Source organism: Onthophagus taurus, chromosome 7 (genome assembly GCF_036711975.1).
Source record: "Onthophagus taurus isolate NC chromosome 7, IU_Otau_3.0, whole genome shotgun sequence".
NCBI lineage: Eukaryota > Metazoa > Arthropoda > Insecta > Coleoptera > Scarabaeidae > Onthophagus > Onthophagus taurus.
Genome location: NC_091972.1, coordinates 10038681 through 10064344, shown reverse-complemented (window position 1 = coordinate 10064344; position 25664 = coordinate 10038681). Strand labels below are relative to the sequence as shown.

At 32.3% G+C, this 25664-nt stretch overlaps 1 protein-coding gene and 2 long non-coding RNA genes across 5 annotated transcripts in view; 1 reads left to right on the top strand and 2 right to left on the bottom strand.

The window, feature by feature from the left end:
• Window positions 1-24783, bottom strand: part of LOC111423822 (eya transcriptional coactivator and phosphatase 2) — a 53111-nt gene extending 28328 nt beyond the window's left edge. For both annotated transcript variants that reach the window (XM_071198229.1, XM_071198230.1), the window contains exon 1: window positions 24678-24783. In XM_071198229.1, the coding sequence (XP_071054330.1) occupies window positions 24678-24734 (57 nt within the window). In that variant the 5' untranslated portion in view covers window positions 24735-24783. The remainder of the gene's footprint in view (window positions 1-24677) is intronic.
• LOC139430682 (uncharacterized) lies at window positions 13860-14940 on the bottom strand. Its single transcript, XR_011641066.1, has 3 exons — window positions 14853-14940; window positions 14597-14768; window positions 13860-14534 (listed from the first exon to the last, which is right to left on the bottom strand). It is a non-coding gene; the product is annotated as an uncharacterized lncRNA (long non-coding RNA).
• LOC139430781 (uncharacterized) lies at window positions 19740-22912 on the top strand. Of its 2 annotated transcripts, XR_011641151.1 has the most exons (4): window positions 19740-20473; window positions 20544-21075; window positions 21156-21966; window positions 22018-22912. It is a non-coding gene; the product is annotated as an uncharacterized lncRNA (long non-coding RNA). The 2 variants fall into 2 exon arrangements; XR_011641150.1 differs by having other exon boundaries at window positions 21156-22912.
• Window positions 24784-25664: the final 881 nt, after the last annotated feature.

Here is a 25664-nt window from a genome sequence, read left to right as displayed (position 1 = left end):
CTTCTATGATGGAAAAACGTAAAGACATGAATAATACCAATATCATATTAGAAAAACAAATCAAAACAAACATCTCTTCATATCAAGAATAGGGTTTTTGAGTTTGTTTTATTATTGGTAATATCATTAATAAGTGCAAAATAATAACAATCTTGTATTACAGTTACTATAGCTGATGTTTGGATAAAAATCTATTATGTTTTTAGTAAGCGAAATATTCAAACATTTAATTTTCTTCGTACTACAACTTATGTCATCCCTTTCAAATTACAACGGAAGAGGAAGGAGACAAGAAAGCATGGCACAAGTTAAAAGGTAATCATAAAAATAGAGTGAACTTGACACTAAACATCTTGAGTTAAGACTTTTTTTTATGTTTGGTTATTTAAGTTCATAAGATTTAGAGGTTATGAGTTGAGAAATTTGAGTTGTTATAACCACCAGGTGTGCGTAAAATATAAAAGGTTAAAATATTTTCTTTCACAGAAACCAGAAATGCGTAAAAACCGATTTAGATTTAACCAAGGTTTAATCAATTGATTCCGATTTACCTAAACTTTAACCCCTTTTTTGGTAAGTAATAATTTCCAGAAAGGGTTTTGACCTTTTTACGTTCTCACGCAACATTTCATTTACCTAACTTGAAGAAATTTTTATATAAAAAGGGTTGGTTTGGTTTTGAACTAAATTTATCAATTTTTTTTTTAACCTCGTTATTATTTGATGGATAACAATTTTTTCCTGGTGTTGTTTGAAAAAGATCTGCAGGATTAAAAGTCCGCCTGTCGACCAAACCGCACTCGTAAACGTTGTGTAAACACCATTAATATCAAAAAATGTCAGTGAGAGAAAGAAAATTTTTCCTTCACGGTCGTAAATACTTTTTTTCTCGTTGTTGTTTACGAATCTATTATTTTACATCGTTGCAAACACCTGTTTTCTTTATTTAAAAAACGGTAACAAATTTCTTTTGATCTAATTTATTAATAATTTATTTTTTTTTATTGAAAGTTTGTTTAAATTTTATTTATTTTATTTTGTATAGATGGAAGCAATTCAATTCAGAATTGTAAAACAATATATATCGAAATTGTTTTGTTATATATTTTTGCAAAATTTGTACTTTGTAAATATTACAAAATAATTAAACTATCGATTCCAATATAAAATAAATTAAAAAATGTTTGATATTTACTATTTGTAGGTAACTTAAAACCGCCCGGTGCAAATTTTATTTTATAAAACAAAACGAGTCAAAAACATCCAGTACACGTCAGAAACGATTCGTTCTCGTTACGTTTGCGTCCGTTCGTTTTATTTTTGGGGGGTAACCCCTTTTAAAGCAACCCTTTAAAATCTAAAGTATAAACTATTTTGATGAAATGTATATTTCGGTCGGTCGAACGTTATGAAAACGTTAAACAGGATATCGATAAATAATTATTTTGTAAATAAGGATTTTTTTTTGCTTTTATACTCTACTATTATAAAAAAGCGGCAATTTTGATACAAACTAACAGAAAGACAACACGGTCCTGTAAATCGTTGGGTTACTTATCAATATTGCTGGGTCAAAATTTTCATTCTAGTAATATCGTTCTTATATTCATAAATCCTGTAGTTGTAGAAATATGTCATTTTGCCCGAAGTTGTTCGCTACATGTACCTAAGTAGCTCACGTAAATACTCATAACTCAAACATATAACGATATCTACAGGCTAAAAAGTTGTGGGTATCTTGAATTAACTATGTGATCCATGTTGCAAGTTGATGTTATAAAATAAAAGCCAAAAGGAGAACTTCTTACTTGCTTATTTATTAAAATTTTTATCAGAACCGGTTTCGAATAATCATATTCATCATCAGCTATATTCTATATGAGTTGATCATGTCTAACTTTATCAAAGGCTTCATGGCTAAGTAGACATCTTTATGTCATAATATGATATGCAAATAGTGCTTAGTCAAAGCTGCATTTAGCACTCTTCTTTTTTGGAAGTGCAATAAAAGTTGATTGTACTATCATTATTATTGCTTACTATCTTACTATCTCCAACTTACTATCTTAGGGGAGTATTAATAAGTCCCATTTCTATATTTTAAAGAATTTTTTTTTGAAAATTTTAACACTTATTTACAAAAAAAAAAGAAAGATAAGAAGTCATCCATAAATCAAATTAATCCAGTCCTTCGGTTTTTGCTAAAGTAATTTGACTCCCGAAGCCTACCACACACACACACACCAACACACAGAGCACGTTGATTGACTCACTCACTCACTCATTTATGCTCACGTACTAAGAAGATGAAGTAGAAAAGAAGACGAAGAAGAAGAAAAAGTAAAAACAAACAGATGTCGCCCGGGCAGGTTCCCGGTCTACCACCGAACGACACAAAAATTACTTTACACTCTTTCGGCTTTAAAATAACTCCTCGGACATTGTATTTATTCATAGCCGTGGAAACTGCACAATAAAAAGAGTCACCCGCGAAGAATACAGGACCACCCCCAATGAATTAAAAGGAAAAAATTAAACACAAATAAGTCTTCTTAGTCATTTTGAGTACTTACATGACATAATAAGAAATAACGATTAATCTTAATTTAGAAACTACAAGACCTAATTAGGTAATTACAAAATGACAATAACAATTAATAAAAAAATTAAAAGAAAAGTAGGAAGTGCGAATAAAGGCGGAAAAGTTGAAAAGGGTTTTGTTGTTATGACGCGTTTTATGAATGAACGTGACAAATTAACAAGCCAGTAAGTCACTCGGTCTTGGATATCAATCGACAAGATGAATGGGGGACACACGATACTAAAAAAAAAGTATATATAGTATGAGTGCGGCGTTGTGTATTTCGGGCGCAACCCGAAACTTCAAATATATTTAGTTACTTTTTTTTATTATGGAAATACGTCCGGGTTTAGTTCGCGCCTTAACGTGTCACTAACACGGTCAATAAAGCGACATTCTATTACTAAATTTTAATCTAAAAACTATTTTTATATCATTTGTGTAGAAAAAAACATGTATCAAGTAAAAAAGGCCATTAACATAAATTATATTTTAAAGTCATCATTTTTCACATTTGACACAGTTTTTCTCACATATTGTCTAAAACTTGTTTGATGTACTTATGATAGTAGAATGATGACAAAAGTTTGGCGTCCTCACTTTAACTTTAACCATTACCTAAGATTTCTGACCACAAATCTTCATCTATCGTTAGAAGAAAGCTAAATATCGAGATTTTACTGTAATTTTATGCATTGCTTTATTTTGTATTATTAACAATAGAAATTAAGGTAATAACCAAAATTGAGCAACCAAAAAGTAATTGCATGGGTAGTTACAACATATGTTTAGAGAATTGTATGAAAGCGCAAATCACAAAAGAGAAAAAATGAACAACACCTCGACTAAGGGTGGAAATCGCCGGTTCTCGTCCACCCTCCCCCAGAGGGTTGTAATCTATTATTTGGCGTGAGTAATATGAACTCTGGCAGTCCCGGAGATAATTTAGAGGGTGGCAACCGCATACACGTATCTTTCTTTTTGGGATGACGTTAACAGTTCACCCTTCGTTAAGACCCCAAGACTCCTCTCCGTTTTGCAAATTAATTAAGTGAGCCTAACTAAACGCGCAGGAAGGGTCGACTAAAATTGGACCGGTTTTTTAAGACTATAAAGTTGTACATGATAATTATTTAACTTGGTATTCAAGTAATACAGTTTAGTTAAGTAATATACAGTGAATTTCACTTAAGATGAAGACGCACGGCTAAACCCGATACTTTCTAGTTCTAGGTCTAGTGTTAGTTCTAGTTTTACACTAGCACTAGAACTAACACAAGACCTAGAAGATTCTAGTTTTAGTTCTAGTATTGCACTAGCATTATCACTAGAAGACCTACAATTGGAATCATTCTGGTTTAACCGTCTTGAAAGACGTGCCGCTAACCCCGAATGTTTTTAGTTCTACGCCTAGTATTAGTTCTAGTTTTACGCTAGCATTGTTACTAGAACTAACACTAGACCTAGAACTAGAACCATTCGGGTTTAGCCGTCTTGAGAGACGTACGGCTAAATCCGAATGTTTCTAGTTCTAGGTCTAGTGTTAGTTCTAGGAGGTAGATACAAATAATAAATTTAAAAAAGTTGGGAAAAGAATTCTAGTCACGATTTCGTTATGTATATCGAATGTTATTCGAGTTTATCGAATTGGATATAATACAATAACCTCTTTATGTAAATGCCTCCTTTTAGCACTCGGGCGTGCGCTGCTCCTCTTCAGCAAGTGTTAAAGTAACACGAGATCTCATCCCGGTGGGACCAGACAACAGCACGCTGGGGATACAAACAACCCACACTTAGTTCGGAACGATCGTTATATTCAACGTCGTTTCCCCCCTTCTCGGAGATACTCTCCCCCAACCACTCCGATTTGATTCCATTTATTAAAACACCACGTTCTCTAATCTAATCAAATCCATAAACACCAAACTTGTTTTTATAATGATACGAAACGAGAGTGATTAACAACAACCACTCTCTTAATTCGTTCTTATCGCGCGATTCAATTTAAAATGTTACTGTCTCTGGTCGCTGCAATAATAATTTTGAGTGGTGACATAAACGTAAAATTGATAAGGGGTGCGTGCATGAAGTTGAAATTTATGTCTCCCGGTGGATGACACGTGCGACGTTGTGGTTGTTGGGACGCGCGCCGGTTTTAAAAAGTATCGCGTAACAGGACGATTATTTCAATTTCGAGCTGGAACGAATGCTCTCTCGCTGTTTACTTATTGCTTTGCTTATGCTGCGTTACTTCTACTTCCACACATAACTAAAGCCATATACGATGCAAGACTTATTGGTATGTGTGTGTAAGCGTCCGATTTGAGTTCGCGAATTATGTTCTTGTTTGTCAAAGAAGAAAAAATTGCAACCAATATGCATAAAATGTTATCTTGACGTTTGAGACACTGAGGTTGACATTTCTAACTTCACTCTTATACTTGAAACTATTTCACTTCTAACTTCACTTTTATTTATTTACTTTTACAATTTTAATTTCAAAATGCGATACAAATTGGTTATTTATTTCAACAACACACCAATTTTAAAAATTTTTTTTATAAAATTACAAAATTAATATAATGGATGTTTTCAACATTTATAACAAACTTCATTCCGTTGTTAGAAATGTCATTTTGACGTTTTTAAAGTGTATATCAAATCTTTAGTTTAGTTTACACTTATTTTTACACGTTACGAATTTAACAAATAATAATTTGAAATCAAATTTAAATTGTTAAAAAGGTTTACATTAAAATTTCGTACTTACATTTACATTACTGAGCTTGATGCTGTTAATTCCATTTCCATCGCATCATTTCGAAGTTTACATTATTAGTAATTACTAATTACACCCTTATCTTATATTTTTAACTTTATCAATCATTATTATGCTGAAAATGTTATGTTGACGTTTAATGTTGACATTTCTAACTTCACTCTTATGCTTGAAACGTTCTATTACTGTTCTAACGTTACTTTTATATATTTACTTTCACAATTTTAATCTCAAAATGCGACGCAAATTCGTTATTTATTTCAAAAATATACCAATTCTTAAAATTTTGATTTTATAATTACAAAATTAACATTAATTAAGATGTCATTCTAACGTCAGTATAACGGATGTTTTAAACATTTATAACAAACTTCATTCCGTTGTTTGAAATGTCTTAAAATTATATCTTGACGTTAATTCGCCGCGGTTGTCATTTCTAACTTCACTCTTATTCTTGAAACGTTCAATTAACGATCTAACTTTACTTTTATTTGTTTACTTTCACAAGTTTAATGTCAAAATGCGACGCAAATTCGTTATTTATTTCAAAAATATACCAATTCTTAAAATTTTGATTTTATAATTACAAAATTAACATTAATTAAGATGTCATTCTAACGTCAATATAACGGATGTTTTCAACATTTACAACAAACTTCATTCCGTTGTTAGAAATGTCATTTTGACGTTTTTAAAGATGCGCGTAAAATGTAAGCAATTTTTTTAGTTTACACCTATTTTTACACGTTACGAACGTAACCTTGAAAAGTAAAAAGAAAAACTAAACAAAAAGTAAAGAGTGCAATTTGAACGTTTTATAGAGAGGAGACATTATCGCAGTGGACGTGCTAAATATGCAGCAAAAGCACATTTCAACAACAAACCAACGTTGGTGACCTAAGAAAATTCTTTTTTCTTTTAATTTCGCGTAATAAAATGAAGTTGATCGTGATGTTGTTTTAAAATGTTTAGTACTAAGAATAATATAAATATTATGACCACTTGTTGACTAAGAAATCAGTCTACTTTTATCATTTCTTACTTTACAACTTAATTTTTTTTACCATAATGATTGGAAATAAGTAAAAAATAGCGAAGATATGCATAAAAAGCTTGTGGCGCCTGTGACGAGTACAAAATCAAGTTTCCCACGCGTTTCTGCAATGTTGCGTTCTAGCCGCAAAACCGCAACGCTCGACAAACGCAATTGAAAAATAAAAAAAAATCTAGTCGAGAACAAAAAATTGTGTTTCCGAAAGAATATTGTTGGAACCGCAAACTGTGACCGGTTGTTTCCACACATTTCGCTTTTGCGGCTCTAATTCTTCTCTTACATCGAACCAGAAGTTTTAATTTTAAAATTTACACAATTTTGTATAATATTAAAAAATAGGGTTAAACCCCTACATTGCTCTACATTTCAAGCAGGTATAATTTTTTTTAAATATTACAATTGAAACCAGGTCAAAGAATCTACAATTTACGAAAAGGGGTTACATATTGAAGTTTTGTGTTATTCACCCTTCTTGACCCTTTACCCAATATAAATTACAAAACCAAATAATTTCTATTCTTTATAAGTTTACATAATAAGGTGGTAAAGTGTTTAAGGTGCTCGTGAGAAAAGTATTTTATTATGTATTATAAAAAAAACGTTACAATTTTAATTTCAAACGATCCTTTGCGGTTTTCGGGTGATTTCTTTCACTTTAGGGTTGAAAAATAAATTCTTACCCTTCGGCTCACCCAAAATCGCCTTTTTGTTTTTGCTTTCTCACCCGTTTCCCTTTCGTTTCAGAGACAACAACAACATTTCGTTTCAATTCCGTTTAAAAGATTTGTTTTTGGGTCTCAAAACCAATGTTTATTTTAAATTTGTCAAAATATTTTTTTTTTTCGTTTCATCTTTACACAAATACTTTAAATATCATTTTATTGTTTCTAACATCTAAATTGCTTATTAGAAATAAAGCTAAAACTAGAAACCTCCGAGTTATGCCGTACGTCTATTAATACACATTTCGGATGTTACTCTGAAACAACTTTAAAAGTGACTAAATCAATGGAAAGTTGTATTTGCTAATAGCCACCTTCCATTTTCCTTTTTGTTTGGGTTGCTATCGTGTCTAAAATGTTATTTCATTTTTATTCTCAACGCCAAATAAAAACAATAAGGTCTGCTCAAAAAAACATGAAAGGTCAAAGACGCAAGGTCCCAGCAAAATGATTTCTGAAAATTTTTCTGATTTCAAAAAAACTGGAGTAAATCATTCTTTAGAAGAAATCTAATATCAGAAGGACATTGCTTTGGCAATGGCATTTCTTAGTTGCCAAAAGATGTAATTAACAGTATGCCTAGTAAATAGTATTATGGAAAATCGGATACAGGTCAGTTGAAAGCCGATATATTTTATGATTGTCAGAAATTTCCAAAATAATAGAATCTTATATGTGTCCGTTGGACACAACTCACATAATGCTGCCTGCTTTCAGACTGCTGATAGCGAGTTAGGTTGGGTAAGATTTCTATGTGGGCTAAGCTAAGAAAATCAACATTTGCTCTCTCCTGAAACAAATAAATGTTAAATGAAGTTGTACCAGCTTTTATAAATAATGTTTTCCACAAGTATGAATCATCTATTTTCTGCATCTTGAAAATTTGAAAAATAAAAGCTGAGACAACTCTTTTCAACCACTATCAAAATCGTTAAACCAATGTTTAACTGCACTCAACGTCATTCTATCCCCATATATCTACAGTTACAAGGAATCTAAAGCTACGCCGAATTGTGATGTTGAAAACCAAAATGGAGCTACTAACAACGATCAATTTGTGATACAGGTTTTTGATACTTTTCACTGCCAATACCTTTGTGTTATCGGAGATAAAGCCAGTAAATGATAATTTAAGTTTTTTAATACATCATACTTTGAATGAATCCCGTTTTGTCTTTGACGCAAACTGTTTCGCATTCGTCAAATTACTTCACTTTGTCAAAAACAAAGTCTTTTCCACATTTTGCGCAAACTTGGCACTTTGCAAAAATTGCATGCAAAAGACTGTGTTTTAGAAAGACAGCGTTCAAAAAGCATCGTTCGAGTAACATAACAGATTATTTTGTTTCGCTTGTCTCGAGTTCGATGGGTCTCTTCAGCTAAGGAAGTACGTCAGAAAGGCAACATCGCCTCTGACAATCTTAGGACAAACGTGGTTGTTAAAAGATGAAAGCTTGTTTTGAGTAGAATTCGTAACTCCACAAAACTCAGATTTATTTTGGCTTTGAACTATTAGTACGAGTTAGAATTAAAAGTTTTAATGTTTTTGTGCATAAACTAACTCTATGTGCGCTCCGCGTTTTGCATGGCACGTTCAAACGGTTTCCAATTTGGCCATACGCGCTCTAGTTTATGTTTTACTCTCTTAGAAGGAAGTCGCATACTGTAAGATCGAAAGGTCTGATTGTCCAGAAAACAATACTAACCTTATCGCCCATTTCAATGAATAGGGAATTTTCGTTTAGATATTGACACACGTCGTTATGCCAGTGCTCCATAATGTTAGTATTATGTCAGTGTCCTACTAGGTACTCCATATTGTTGAAAAATGAAGTTAGAATATTCTGTCAATTGTGAAAATAACTATACCCACCTTAATTATGATACAATACCCATTAAATTTTGGAAAATGCCATTCAAGTTACAAAATGACCTGATTTCTTGTGCCTTATATTTGAGTGAAGGTGTGAGATTCACCTTTTTCCAGTTAAATGAAATACTGCCCCTGTATGTGGTATCGCAAAAATTTTCACACCGCCTGTTGGTGAATACGGAGTTGTGGAAAATACACAAAAATTTATCTAACTGCCTCTACTGTTTCATCAAAAATCTTCTTACACTGTTGATACCATAATAGAAAGTGAAAATGACATAGAGCATCTGTTACCTTCGTGAGTCACTCTTCAAACATATCTAATATAGATATGTTTGAAGAACTGAAGCTGTGGAAAAATGATACAAGAAAATCAATGCCTTTTGCAATTTTAAAGGTTTGGAGGGATACACAAAATTATGCAAATTATTATTTTTGAAAGAATACTAGAATATGATAACATGCAAAAGTTGCATCTACCATTCTTGAAGATTTATGACAAGTTATTGAGCTCAGAAAACGTGAAAAGTGATGATACTGATGAATACAAGCCGAAGAAAGCTTTTGTACCACAATTATTGGGTCAAAATAAACTTAGTGATTTGACTTGAGCCTAACAAAAAATGTCGCTGCATTGATTGTGTCAAATATCAAATCACTACCCAGAGTAGTGTCCTCTTGGTACAGGGTCAAAATTCTTTAAAGCAGAAAACTATTGTTTTTGGTTAGACGGAAGTAGATAAAAGTAGAAATGAAACCAATGAAAGCAGTGCCTAGACTCTTCTAGGTGTGCTTCTACATATTGGAAATTAATTTGATTAATTTGGTACATAAACTTGAAACATGAACTGAAGTATTGGAATGCTACTTCATCAACAATCCCTTGACACAAAAGTGACATGTTTCATTTATGAAAGGGACCAATAAACCTAGTTTAGTTGTTTTCAAGAAATTGTAGCAAACTTGCGCATACATATTGCATATTCAATGTATGCGCAGGAAGGTTCAAAACTGTTTGGAATTGCAGATCTCTTGAACCAAAACAGGCCTATTACGGATAATGTTGATGGCAGATGTCTAAAGTATCAACAATCTAAAATTGCTCTAACATGACTTACTTTTCAATCAATACGGTATTCAAAAAGCTTCATTGTTTATAACAAACTGGCTTAACTTTTGTTTCTTATACTTTCAATTATTAAATACATTATAATATTTTAGTGTGGAATGAATATAAATGTTTTAATATTTCGATATAAGTAAATATATCAAAAAGATAAAAAAAATCTCCAAAAAAAAGCCACCTTTATCGATTTAGTTTTTTATTTTCCTTCATCCCCTCTCTCCCTCTCGCTCCTTTTTCCCCAAAAACCCCTGATGATGAAAGCTCCGACGAACAAAGCTAATATTTGCAAAGAAGAGAGGGCGAACAATAAAAGCGAGCTTTCATTCATGCACCCGTCATCATCCACAAACCCATCTTCTTCTTCAAACAACAAACATACAGTTTCCATCTCGCTCCCACTGCTAACCCGCATCAACATGCAAGAAAGAGATAAAGCGAATTCCTGACAAGGTAAACAAGAAAGATAGAGATAGCGACAGACAATCAACAGACTAACATTAGTAGTCGTAAAGAGACAGAGATAGAGGTATATAGGAGCATCTGTCGCTATATTCTCTCCCTTTATTTCCAGACCACGCCCATCGATACCGCCCAGTTCGTAAAGTTCTCTTTGAGGCGGTAGGGATGGGGATTTGACAAGCACGACGATCGTTTCGGGGCGTTATTGGCTCGAGTAACATCGTCGTCATGGTAACAAGGATGTATACTGTACTGGAAACGGTGATGTTGATGTTGAAATCAAATATTTTTTAACGCACAACATACAGTAGCAGTAACTACTATATTAATAAATAACATCAAGTTTACGATGTCACTAGATTTTAACAACTGTCAAAATACTTTTAATTTAATTTAAATTAAATGCTTCTTTTGATGACTTTTACAGTTTACTCAATAAATAAATAAAATCAAAAAAAAAAGATATATTCACGTCACCTTGCTAACCACAGACCGCAAACTGAACGAAATAAAATATGAACGAGAGTCGCGTTCTGTAATACGATACGAGTTTGTGGAAGCGAGAAACTGCGTAACGCAAAGAGTATTAGACCATTTCAATTGCTGACTGAGAAAAGAGACAAAGCCTCTGTATGTGTCTGTGTGTGTAATTCAAGTAAAAGTGACGTAACGCGATATGGCTTAGGGCCCGAAAAAATTGTCACTTTTTATAACGAGAAAATAAAAAAATGGAATGGAGAAAAAAATAAATTAGTTTTCTTTTTTAATTCAGATTATTTATTAGGAACGAAATCAAAAGTAGGGTTACATTTTGGGCTGCATACAAAGGAGAACCCTTTTTCGCGAATAAATCGATACTTTTTTTTTGATGTATCGAACAAAAAGCCAGAAAAATTGATTGGTAACGTTTTATTTCGTTGCGGATTCATGTCGGTTTTGGATTACTCCCGTTGCAATAAATGATAAATGGTCGGGTTTGGTTTCAAATTGGTTTATTGTACTACGTTCTTTTATGTATGTTCTGTAAATTAGATTTTTTTTTGACAGTAGGTTTTTTTTTCACGAATAAAACGCGTTTTCTGTCACTGTAACGTTTCAAACAGAAATTTGTACAAAAATAATGAAGTTTCAATTACAAATTCACATTGAAGTTGTCATTTTAATGTACAATAATACACAAAATAATAAAATTTTAAATTAATTTTGACGTTTAAAAGTATTGTTTTGACGTTTAGTAGCAAAAAATTATACAGTGTATGTACATAAACTATGGAATCAATTCGATACAAATTCAGGGGATATTGGAATATTAGAATATATTATATATAACTTCCGGTCTACCGCAAGTAGTCCATAACTTAGTTATTTTAAATGGAATGCTATACTTTTTATTGCACCTTTTAATTGTACGTAAAAAAATATGTTGACTTTGATAAAAGTTAAGTTTTCGAGTTATTTTGGTTTTACCTTTCTTTGGTAAATTTCACCATGCACTTTAAAACCCCATATCTCAGTCAATGTTCATTCAAAAAAAAATCTACATTGACACTATTACTCTTCAGATGCTGTCAAATAAATTATCATTTGTTGTATCGGAATATCTTATACAGGGGTGGTCAAAAATTGAATTACTGTTTCTCCAAATTCGATGGCGAGAAAGTAGATAATTTTAAATGGAACGCCCCATATTTTTTATCCCTATCAGAACGGGATAGAAAAGGGAAAGAAAGATCATTAATTGAACGTTTCAAGCATAAGAGTGAAGTTAGAAATATCAACCTCGGCGAATTAAACGTCAAAATAAAATTTTAAGACATTTCAAACAACGGAATGAAGTTTGGTATAAATGTGGAAAACATCAGTTATATTGACGTTTGAATGACATCTTAATTAATGTTAATTTTGTAATTTTAAATTCATAATTTTAAGAATTGGAATATTTTTGACATAAATACCCAATTTGATTCACATTTTAACATTACAATTGTGAAAGCAAATAAATAAAAATTAAGTCAGATCATTAATAGAACGTTTCATGCATAACAGTGAAGTTAGAAATGTCTACCTCGGCGAATTAAACGTCAAGATAAAATTTTAAGACATTTCAAACAACGGAATGAGGTTTGTTATAAATGTTAAAAACATCCGTTATATTGACGTTAGAATGACATCTTAATTAAAGTTAATTTTGTAATTTTAAAATCATAATATTTTTGAAATAAATAACCAATTTGTATCGCATTTTGACATTAAAATTGTGACAGTGAAGTTAGATCATTAATTGAACGTTTCCAGCATAAGAGTGAAGTTAGAAATGTCAACTTCGGCGAATTAAACATCAAGATACAATTTTAAGACATTTCTATTTTATCTAAAAGAATGCTCGTTAAAAAATATAACATAGATGTCCAAGCCTTTTTTCTGGAAGAATATCCCCCGAATTTGTATGTCCCCCGCCAGTTCTTTGCTTTTGTGGTGGTTCTCATTGATGGGAACTTCAAGATCAACGTCGTCAGCTATTAACAGCCGGTTTTACGAGACATTCTGGAGGTGTAGGTAGCAGAATGGTAGCAGAACACTTTCTTAAGAAGGGTTGATTCTTCAGCAAAACTGGGCGCCGTCAAATTCGGCCAATTCGATCATCACCATTTGCGATGCGCTGTTTCTTGGCTTTTGGAGCAAAAACATTTGGCTGCCCAATTCGCCGGATTGCAACCCAATTTATTACGTCGTTTGGTTTATCTTATCGTTAGAGCAAAAAATCTCAGGAACACGATACGCCAACGTAAAAACGCTCAAAATGGCTCTGGTACTCGCCTGGGACCAGATTACGGTATAAATGTGTGCGAAAATCGTCAGAAATTTTCAAAAATGAGTAAAAAAAATGTATTGAATGAGAACGAGAACTTTTTGAAGACCTGTTTTTATTCATATAAAAAAAATCGATAAAAATTGAACTTGCTCAATAATTGCAACTGCATTTGCACAATTTGCGATATGAAAAGTTATCATAATGCAAAAAAACAATCGTTCCAAGAAACCATACTGCGAAAAACAATAAGCTAAAGATAAGATTAGAAAGTAATGTTTTAAATATATTTATCTCGAACACCAAACACCAAACGGAAAAGGATTTGTTTTTTAACAATGAAAATACCTTTGATAATAGATATTTAATAATAAAATGTCTTTAATAAAATCTTATCGATACCGGATGATATTCGAATGCCACAACTTGTTTAAAAAAAATAAAACATTTTTATTGAGAATTAGTATTAATTAATTTATTTTTAGAAAAGGGAGTTGTTTTCTAAAGCCTCCAACCGCCTTAAAGATTAAGTTTCCTCTCCTGGGACTTTACAAACACCCAATAATACACTTTGTTCGTGGGGATATCGAATAAGCAATTACAAATTCCGACGCTAATTCAATTTTTTGTTGGTTTTTCAATTACAATTAAATTTAAAGACAAGATAAAAATAATTAATCACGAAATAAATTTGTATAAAGAAAGTTTCTTTATAAAATATCATCGTTATTATCAAGATAATTGGTAAGGTAACAAAGTTGGCCTTTCAGGTTGTTTGGGGGAGATTCCCTTTTACGGGGTCGCCATGGCATCACTACTGCGAATAATTGGAATACTCCACGCGTCTGTTAAGGGTTGGGAATGGGTGCGTGGTGGTGGCGGCGGTGGTGGTTGCTGTTTCATTACTCGGGACAGTAATTGCACATAATAGCATAACTGGAACGGTGTGTGTGTGGGTCTGAGGGGGCACCGCGATCGTATTACTACCCCCGTGACGTGTAATTAAATGTGGGGAGCCTACTGAGAGGCCACTCGATCTCTACGTCGAGTTAGGATTCCGTTATTCCGCTTTGATTCCAATTGTAAATGCCACCAACGTCTACTAAACTTCTAATAAAGATTTTTGCACTAAAATGTTAAAAAAAGTACAGTATAAAATTGTTTATTGATGGATTATTGTGAAACTTTACGAAAATCTATTTAGTTGGAACGTAGCCTCGTTCAAAGTGCGTGTAATTCGATCTATTTTCGTGCATCCTCTGATAATCAGAACCTTGATGACGGTGGATATGGTCTATTGTACCCGCTGTAAAACGCGCACAATAGACTTGTCGATGGCTGTCGGACTTCTTTCATTCGACCCTGTTAATGGTCGTTTAAATAGCGTGCTTTATGTGATCATACAGATCACCCTGATGTCGGGTTTTTTTATATTCATTTTTTTACCTACTATCGCTCGATCTTCTTTTACACAAAAACTAATCACTCTTTTTAACATTTTTTTACTAATAACTATTTTAAAAAAAACCGATCAAAATTTCATCTGTCATATTTTTTGGGGGATTTAATTTTTTAACATCATTACCATGACAAGTATGATTTTATACATTATTTGGTAGAAATTGCGTTTAATAGATTCTAAATACAATTCTTTTTATGTTTTTATTATTACCGATTTTTTTATGAATAAACAATAATTGAAAAATAAATAAAAAATTTTCCATTAAGTTTTAGTATATTTTGATGTTTCCTTGCTTGTTATTTTATATTGATGTAAAAATTATAATTTAAATTTAATAAAGGAAATTAATTATTCTATATATCGATGTTTCTATATTTTTAACTCAAAAATGACATATCGATTACCCTCGATCAATAAATTTTTAGAACATTAAACACTTTGTTTAAACTCTAACTAGAGCTAACACTAGAATTAGAACTCACACTAGACTTAGAACTAGAATTTAATACGACGTAATCCATTGCGGTCTTTTGCTGACCCCCCTTGAATAGTTGACGTTTGTTCTGATGGTTGCAGAGTGTGAAAATCTTCGGCGAATCATTCGGCAAGAATTTTCCAATCTTTTTAGCTTTATTGTATAGTTGAGGAAGTGGAGACAACTTTAAAGGTTTGGCTTTCTTCTGATGATGTTCCAAGTGCTACCAATACTGACGCCAAGCTCTGTAACCTATTTCCTGATTGAAAACTTCGGGTTGGGTTGGGAACCTCAGACTAAACAAATAAATCTCTATATACTTTAATAGCCAAGTTTTTGAACTTCTTTTAGCTTTAGAAATTTTCTATATACTGCCTGTTGATGGTTAATGGAGTGGTATTAATGGCATAATAGATGTCCTTACTCACAGAAAGTTGTACTGACTTTATGACAGACAGTATCTTATAATTGGCAATCAAAGAATCAGAAAATTTTAAAATCATATTTCCATGTTCATAAGGTTTATTCTTTGATGCAACTATTTGCATCAAATACGATATGACGCCTCCATTCCAATAACTCTAATCTCATAATACAAAAATGATATGTAACATATAGACGGGATTGCGTCTTCGAATCAGAAGTGATGGTGATTATGTATTTCTACGGTTGATGATACTGGTGTATATAGAAAACTATATGAGCCTAAGAATGCTGCTTGGGGACACACTAAGAGGCATCTGCAAAGGAGCAAAATTATGAGTAGCAATGGAGAATAATGGCCCAGATCATATATTGACCATGATTAGGAAAAGAAATTAACTAATTAAATTCTTAATGTTAAAATGTTGTTCTACTATGTTACCAAATGTGTTTTTCATGAAGATATGATAATGAAAAAATGTTAAAAACGAACTTTAAATCTAAAGAAAATAACTTCTCTAAAGAAAATTGCAGCATATTTATTAACAGCCAATTTCTAAACACCTGTATATGCGTACAAAGTTGGAACAACATGACATTTCAGTTAACCTCACTTAATGCATTTTTAGAACATTAAACTCTTTATTTAAACCAACTTATAAGTGTTTAAGGAATATATTTGGTATTTAGAGGTATCACAATACCAACTAAATCAGAATAAATAACCTTTATCGAATTTTCGGTAGTTTGAAAAGTAAGGTTAAACAATTAAAATTAATCAATTAATTGTTAAACTCTTTATTTAAACTAACCCAAAGTGTTTAAATGTTATTTAAGAGTATTTAAAGTTATTGCACTACTAACTGAATGGGAATCTAATCTTTGTCGAATTTTCGGTAATTTTGAAAGTAAGGTTAGACGGCCGATGTGTATTTCGATTTTCCCTTCTTTTCGTCTACTGCTGCTGCCGAACGTCGAGTTTCGTTCACAGAGGCGGATGTTCACTCTGTATAAACAGGGAGCCGCTCTCTGATATCATATTACACACCATTATTCCTCCAAAAGGCCAACCCTTACCTGTCTGCCTCTCTGCCCTTTTACATTTCTGATGGGATGCTTGCTTGCTCATTTCGAGGAGACCGTCATTTCATTGCGAAAACGTTTCCCCTACTCTCTCTAATAATACGTTTCAATATTGATTTATATTTTTATAAAAAAAAATAATCAAAAAACGTTGTTTTTGATTTTCTTTAAGAATGGTCGTTTAGGTAAACGAAACAATTAGAAAACACATCAAATCGTAAATAGCAGCCTAGTTTATGTGGCATTAACCCCTGATTTGTAGGAATTCCTACCGTTTTAGAAGTTTTTTATAAAACCACACTTTTTTTTCCAGTCTTCCTCTTCCTTGGGCGAGAACACGTTAGAATCTCCACTCACTTTAAAATACAACCACCGTGATGTCTAAATACGGAACATATCAGATGACAAACTGACGTTTACAGTTATTTATTGTTGGGGGATTGTAAAATACTCTTCGGTTTTAGTTATTAAGTACAAAACTAGTCTAAACATCTCCAAATTGTTCAAAACGATTCTAAATTCATTTCAAAGATCTAAAAAAAAGTTTATTTTTCAATTCGACGTTTTAAATTTAAGCAACATTTTGAAACTAATCTAAAAAAAAATTGAAATTAATACCTAGATTAAACATACGAAAAACAAACTGAAACCTTATTGAAGCTTTTTGACCATCATCGAAATTGTTGAAGCGATGCAAAAGAAGCCATGGAACACACGCAGTGAACGGATGTGGTTCACGCACTTCGTGCAAAAAAAGAATAGAATAGAAAGAAGGGAAAAAGTTAAAAGTGAATAAGCTTGTGAAACCATACAAGAAGAAGAACTTCCTCTGTTAATGCCACACCGCGACCGTCGCGTCGCGTCTATGTCTATATTGTAGCAAAAAAAAGGGAAGTGGATTAACCAGACGGTTGATGTTATTCCCCCTTTTATAAACGGAAAGTTTAGTGTTTCCCCATTATCTTTTAGACGGCGCGACGAAGGAAACCACCTTCGTTTTTACGTAAACGAAAAAAATCGTTCATGCGAAAAAATCGGCGCCAGGTTCTTTCTTTAAAAATTGTTTTTTTTGTGGACAAAAGAGTAAATAAACCGTGTAATACGGGGGTGAATAGTAGAATTAGTTCTGTTTACGAGCAATGTTCATTGACTGTGTAAATGTGGGTTGATGTTTTTGTATTATTTGATTTTAAAACTTAAAATTTACCTGAAATAAAAGATTTTTAAGATAACTTGTTAAATTCAAATAATTTCAATATTGTATAATCTCGATATAACATTAGAACATCGGACTTTGGATATATCTCGGGGTATTCCATTAGTTGTCTATAAATCGCTAGATTGCTGTATATTTTTCTTGAACTAAAAGTAGAACTAAAACTAGATCTAGAACTAGAAACCTTCGTGTTTAGCCGTCTTAAGAGACGAACGGCTAAACCCGAATGTTCCCCCTCCATCTTTTTTTACACAAAAACTAATCACTCTTTTTAACATTTTTTTACTATAATAAGTTTTTTTTTAAAAAACCAAATTTCAAAATTTTATGTCATATTTTTTGGGGATTTAATTTTTTAACATCATTACCATGACAAGTATGATTTTATTCATTATTTGGTAGAAATTGCGTTTAATAGATTCTAAATACAATTCTTTTTATGTTTTTATTATACCGATTTTTTTTTTGAATAAACAATAATTGAAAAATAAATAATATAAATAAAATTTTTCCATTATGTTTTAGTATATTTTGATGTAAAAATCTTAATCTAAATTTAATAAAGAAAATTAATTATTCTATACATTGATATTTCTACATTTTCAACTCAAAAATGACATATCGATTAACCTCAGTCAATAAATTTTTAGAACATAACACAACTTATTAAACTCTAACTAGAGCTAACACTAGAATTAGAACTAGAAAGTTTGTAATACGGCGTAATCCATTGCGGTCTTTTGCTGACCTTCCTTGAATAGTTGACGTTGGCTCTGATGGTTGCATTCGGCGAGAATTTTCCAATCTTTTCAGCTTTATTGTATTGTTGAGGAAGTGGAGACAACTTTAAAGGTTTAGATTTCTTCTGATGATGTTCTAAGTGCTACCGATATTGACGCCAAGCTTCCTAACCTGGTCCGTGTTGCGTTGAACGCAACATCGGACCTTCTGCACATTCTTCGGAGTCGTGGCAAGTGATCTCGTTAAAACTTTTAAAACGAGATGTGAAGGCTAGAAATTATTTCCACATGGTGTTTGTCGTAGGATTACAAAGGATGTTGAGGTATCTTTTCTGAAAGTACGGGATACTGCTTGGTATCTCAGTTGAGTTGGGTTGGGTTCCTAGGTATTACAGTTGATAAGGTTCATTTCCAAAAATATTGTTTAAAATATTCAACTATGGCGGATTAGGACATCATTAAAACGAGTGAATTCGTCCTCTACTCAACCACCGAACCTCAGAGTAAACAAATAAATCTCCATAATGAATAATGACAGTGTACTTCACCGGCCAAGTTTTTAAACTTCGTTTGAACTAAAAGTAGAACTAAAACTAGACCAAGAACTACGGCTAAACCCGAATGGTTCTAGTTCTAGGTCTAATGTTAGTTCTAGTAACAGTGCTAGTGTAAAACCACATGACTGTTACTGCCATGCATCTCTTAAGACGGCTAACCCCGAATGATTCTAGTTCTAGATCTAGTGTTAATTCTAGTGTTAATATTAGCTGTATTTTTACTAGTTAGTTACGGCTCGATTTTGCTATATTACCAAATATTATATAAAAATAAATTTTTATTTAAGTAAATTCCGTTTTAAAACTAGTTGGAAATCTCGTCTTGTTATTTCTTTTTCTTTTTTGTTGATTCCTTTTTCTTTCTCTTTGACAGAAATGATTGACAGATTCAAGCGACCGTCCGCAACGACGTGACAACTGTTTCCGTTCAAAAAGAGAGGCGGTTAGCGGCTAAAGCAGACCACAAGCCCGGCATTTGTGAACAAACGAACGCGTTCACCCAGCATAATAATATGAAAAACACGCGCATTCCCTCAACTTGCTCTTTCATTCTTTCGGTTCTTTCATCTTTTCTGGACCGCTGCCGCTGTAAGCTACTCGACTGGTCAGGGTCCATCATAATACGAACTTAATTTAAAAGGGAACATAAAAAAGAAATTGAAACGTTAAATTATACAATACATAACGGAAACGATTTTTCATGAGAAACAAATTCTAACTTGAAATATTTTAAAGAGTTCATTTCAAATGACATTTCGTTATTATGACTTTTATCTGTCAAATTATTGACATTTGAGATATAAACGTTTTAGTTTATTATTTATATTTTTTTTAAATGATATCTTATTCATTGATTCACAAAACGGTGATTAACCCCGGTAGAGATAACTATCTGGTTTAAATTGATTCATTTGCAACAGCTGGGATGTAGTTTATAGGGCGGGCGAGGAAAAAAGTGTAATTTATAACTCTGGAGATCGGCCACTGGAGGGCTCATTATGGACACCCCTCTATAACACGTTACATTAGGGGGAGAAGTGCTTCTTTTATCAGATTTAGAAAATTGTTGACGATACGTTATAAATCTCTTCTTTTTCCCTGTTTTTTAACGGTGTGCTAATTTTTTTCCGCTTTAAAATTAGCCAAATTTTAATTTTTTTTATTAAACCATGTTCTTACAGCGAAAGATCTGCGCGAGATATCAAGTGTTTATATAGATCGATTGACGTGACTGTTTGGTGCAAATGTAGTTGGAGATTATAAGTTCAAACCACTTTTAATATTTGTTTGGCCGATAATTCAAGAGTTCGAAAAGGAATAAATAAAACAGATTGTGTGAAGGTCCAAAATATCTATGAGTAAAAAAATTGTTTTTTCTGCAAAAAAATGGTTCCAGATGGTTGCTGGGAAAGGAAAAATAAATTTTTTGCAAATTTAGAGCAAAGTCTGGAAAGAGTAAAATCTTGCCAACAACGACAAGACAAATATCGCATTCATGCCCCTACATATCCCTGCAACCTCGATGTCATATATAAAAGTGAAATACTTGGGAGGTATTAACGGTAAACGATGTTGCAATAAACTCTACATATGCCAGATGACTTGAATGGCGAAAAATGTAAATGGCGATAAATATGAATTATAAGTTAATAATACATTTTTTGAACCAATAAAAGTAGTTTGGTATGCTGTACCTACTTATAGCTTATAAACGTAAGTAATAACACATTCAAATAACACAGCAGGTGATTTGCAATTTTATACTCTTAATACAGCTTTCGATAAAATTTCAGGAACAAAATTCAAGAAAACCGTTTTGTTCAAAATACCCAAAGAAAGTAACAGAAAAGGCAGGAAAGAGCATTGCGACTGAAAGTATACGCTGATGTGTAACACATCTTCAAGAAAGCAATGGTCACCGATAACTGTTATAGAAATTGTCCAAGGATCATAAAATACCAGTGGAAAAGATATGTTGGACATTGTCAGAAATATTTTAATATTTTCAATGTTTATTTCTAATGGGAAATAAAAGAAATACATTTTGACGATTGCGAAAGATATAACACGGAAACGCACCTAATCCCAAGATAAGATGTGGCCCGTTTTCGATTACATAAACAAAAACTGTTCTAGTTTATACATTCCGGAAAGAGATATCACTATCGATGAGACACTCATGGTCTATAAAGGTCGTCTAAACTGGATCCGGTAAAACTCTATTATGCGAATCTAAATCAAGATATTTATAAACAACAATTATACAGTGTGCGGCAAAATTATGGAACGCTTATAAACATTATTTTGCAAAAACGGCCGATGTCTTCAAAAGTGATTTTGACAACTTTTGTACATCTCCACAGTAAGCAGATTATGATAAAAGAGAAAAACTATCTTGTATGAAACAATGCGTCTCAATCAAAATGAAATTCCGAAAGAAATAAATTCTTCAAAACAACATTTTAAACAAACAAAACAGATGTTACTTTAAAATCAGCTGCAACCTTATTTATGGTATCATGTTTCAAGATTTGACCATTATCTAATTGCAATATCTAATATAGCATTACGGTGACTTGCAAATTGTAGTGGAATCTTTTCTAAGTAGTACTCCTATAATGCAATTTATATTTTATAATACAAATATACCTGTAGTTTTGCCCACAAACAAATTCCTTTGATTTAACCAATATCAAATGAAATGTTTTAGTGTCAGGTGCATTCGTTATTTTTTATTTATTTTTAAGTATATACCATGTTTTCTTTATGGACAACCAATAAGATGGCAAAAGTAAATCTAAGAAGTGCATTATATTTTATTAATATCAACAATTTTAGTCAATTTTAGACCATATTTAGTCTTCTGGAGCAGCATTTAATCTTTTGGTAGCACTATTAGTTTTCTGAAAACAATATTTAGTCTTCTGGAGCAATATCTAGTCTTTTGACAACAGTGTTACTCCTCTGGAAGCAATATTTAGTCTTGTGGAAACGTCATTTCTTTTATTATAGCATCAATAATGACCGACTTGATAATTTCAAATTTAGATAGTGAAAAGAAGAGTCGTATGTTGGACATGAACAATTTTTTATTTGTAATGAATCGAATATACAAAAATACATTTCCATAGAAACCAGAGCGTACCTACTTACTTTGTCCCACATAATATTATACAACATGTCTGAATGTTTCTTGTTCTAGATCTAATGTAGTGACAGTGGTAGTTAGCATAAAAAATCACTATTGCTGCATATTGAACTAAAACTAGAACTAAGATTAGTTCTAATGACAGTGGTAGTGTAAAACTAGAACCAACATTATATCTAGAACTAGAATCATTTGGGTTTAGCCGTCTTTACAGCACGGCTAAACCCGAATGTTTCTAGTTCGTTAGTTCTAATTTTTTTTATATTCATTTTTTTACCTACTATCGCTCCATGTTCTTTTACACAACAACTAATCATTCTTTTTAACATTTTTTTACTAATAACTATTTTTTAAAAAACCAATCAAAATTTTATCTGTCATATTTTTTGGGGATTTAATTTTTTAACATCATTACCATGACAAGTATGATTTTATTCATTATTTGGTAGAAATTGCGTTTAATAGATTCTAAATACAATTCTTTTTATGTTTTTATTATTACCGATTTTTTTAGGAATAAACAATAATTGAAAAATAAATAACATAAATGAAATTTTTCCATTAAGTTTTAGTATATTTTGATGTAAAAATCTTAATCTAAATTTAATAAAGAAAATTAATTATTCTATACATTGATATTTCTACATTTTCAACGCTAAACCCGATACTCTCTAGTTCTAGGTCTAGTGTTAGTTCTAGTTTTACACTAGTACTATCACTAGAACTAGCACAAGACCTAAAACTAGAATCATTCGGGTTTAGCCGTCTTGACAGATGTGCGGCTAAATCCGAATGTTTCTAGTTCTAGCTCTAGTGTTAGTTCTAGTTTTAATTGGTATTCAGCATAAAGAAGACTAAACAGAGAATAAGGGTGATGATGATGAAAGTCTGGGGATCTATGTTTAATGTAACACTGCGAGATAGGCGGAGCCTATCAGAGAAAGATGTAACATATAGGATGTAGTAAAAAGTTAGAAAGAAAATTTGGAAGGAGCATGTGGAAAGAATGAATGAGAGAAGATTGGCCAGAATATGCATGTATGAACGACCGAAAGGAAAAAGAACACAAAGACGACCGCCTAAGAGATAAGCACAGAGCTGGTTCTCATCGTCTGATGAGTATGCATCCCTAGTCGAAAATAGAAGAAGAAGAATTGTTAACGCAAACCTACCCTAAATTTGACAGTAAAGAAAAAATATTTTTAAAAAAATCATTATCTGCTTATTTATAAAGATTTCTTTATCATAATTTAGAGTGATTTAGAGTTGATGACTTATCCTAATCTAGATGTTACATATAGAAAAATAACATCTAAAAATATAACCTAACATCATGATTTCGCAGATGTTTTTGCATAGAATAATCGAAAAAGTGAAAAAGTTTCCCGAATTCGAAAGAAAAAAGTACCTATCTTATAAAATAAACTGATAAATATCAATTTTTAAAGCTTTGTTAATCTTTAGTCACAATGGATAATGTTAAACACCCGAAAGATGGGACAGTAGATTGTAACCTGGAAGATAATAAGATACAAAACCTTTTGTCGGGGTGATAATAAACCTTTAAAACTCGTTTTTACAACAGAATAAAAATAACTATTAGGTGTATTTAAAAAAAAAATTGATCAAGTTCTAAAAACGTCAAATTAAAAATCAACCTTCTTAAGGAAGTCATTAAAAAACCCTCAAAAAAGTTGTATACATTAAATTTTTTTTTATATTCAGCTATATCAGCAAATAGAAATCTATAGAAAAACCGTGTATTTCGGAGATTTCTTTTGAAGAAATGGTTGTAGGGGTCGGGAACAAGGAATACAAACGCGGAGAGACCTTCACATCATACACACAAAACAGGTAAGAAGACATTTTGAAGTGCCCGGTGTGCACACAATGATGATGATGATGATGACGAGTGTTGGTAGGTGTTTGCAAAGTGGAGCCTCTCGAAAAAGAGGGCCCCATTGACTCGTACCGCAAAAGAACACCCATTCTATCCGTGCACACGAGTTCTTAAGTACGCAAAAGAATAATGGAAAAGGTGAGGAACGTTCTAAAGCGGCCAAAACGAATTCAATTTTCCAACTTATTAAACTACAATAAAAGAAAAGCTTTTAAATTTTTCTAAAATCAATTTTTCTTCATACAAAGAACTTAACATAAAACTTACCTCATTATAGGAAGGTAAAGGTGAATAATCGGAATAAGTCGGCACGTTGTACAACATTTTTAATTAATTAGCGACACATTAAAAATTAATTTATTAATTTAAAGTATTAATAAAATTAAATTAAGAAATCATACAAAAACACCATTTAATTAATTAACTCCTCAAATCAATTACTTGAATCCACGATTTAATTAATTAAATTATATTAATTCACGATTGTCACGTTATTATCATATAAAAACAAAAGAGTTTGACAAACAATGACAATTTGAAAATAAAAACGAATCGTAACGAGACGCCAAAAACAACAACGATCACGACGAAAAATCCTCGCGCGAGTTTTCGTTTCGTTCATCCGACAGCGAACACTTCTAATAACGGTATTAAGTGCACAATTAAATTACAAGTGTGCGCGCGTAATATAACTCGTAATTTAGTAGATGACGAAGAAGAGGTCTTCTTGTCCGCGAGTAGGAGAAGGAGAAGTGAAGGGCGGTGTAAGAGGAGGAGAAATTGTCAATAGGTGGACAAGGTGGTGGAAGAGACGGAGGAGAAGCCTCGGATAGGGGAAGATAAAGGAGATGGACGATAGCGCCACCTATGGAGAGTAAAACGAACGAGAATAGGAGATGGAAAACAGAATATGATGTTGATGCGTGGACAGGAGAAGGCGGGGGAGGGTTCATTTTAACGTGGGAATCGAAGTGGGCTTTGCATTAAATACGCCACGCCTTAAAGCTTTCGATAGAAACGCCTGGTTTGGGTAGTAGTGGGGGATTGTGAAGAGGGAGGGTTGTGGAATTAATGAAGTGGGGGGGAAATGTTGTAGGGGAGAGAAATTAAAATATTAAAATATAGGAGTTTAAATATTTTACATTTATATATATAAATATATAAAATCAGTTGGTAGACCATATAAAATAAGACGATAAACTGTGATAATACAGTTGACCAAAAAATTATTAATGCGATTATAAAGCTATAAAA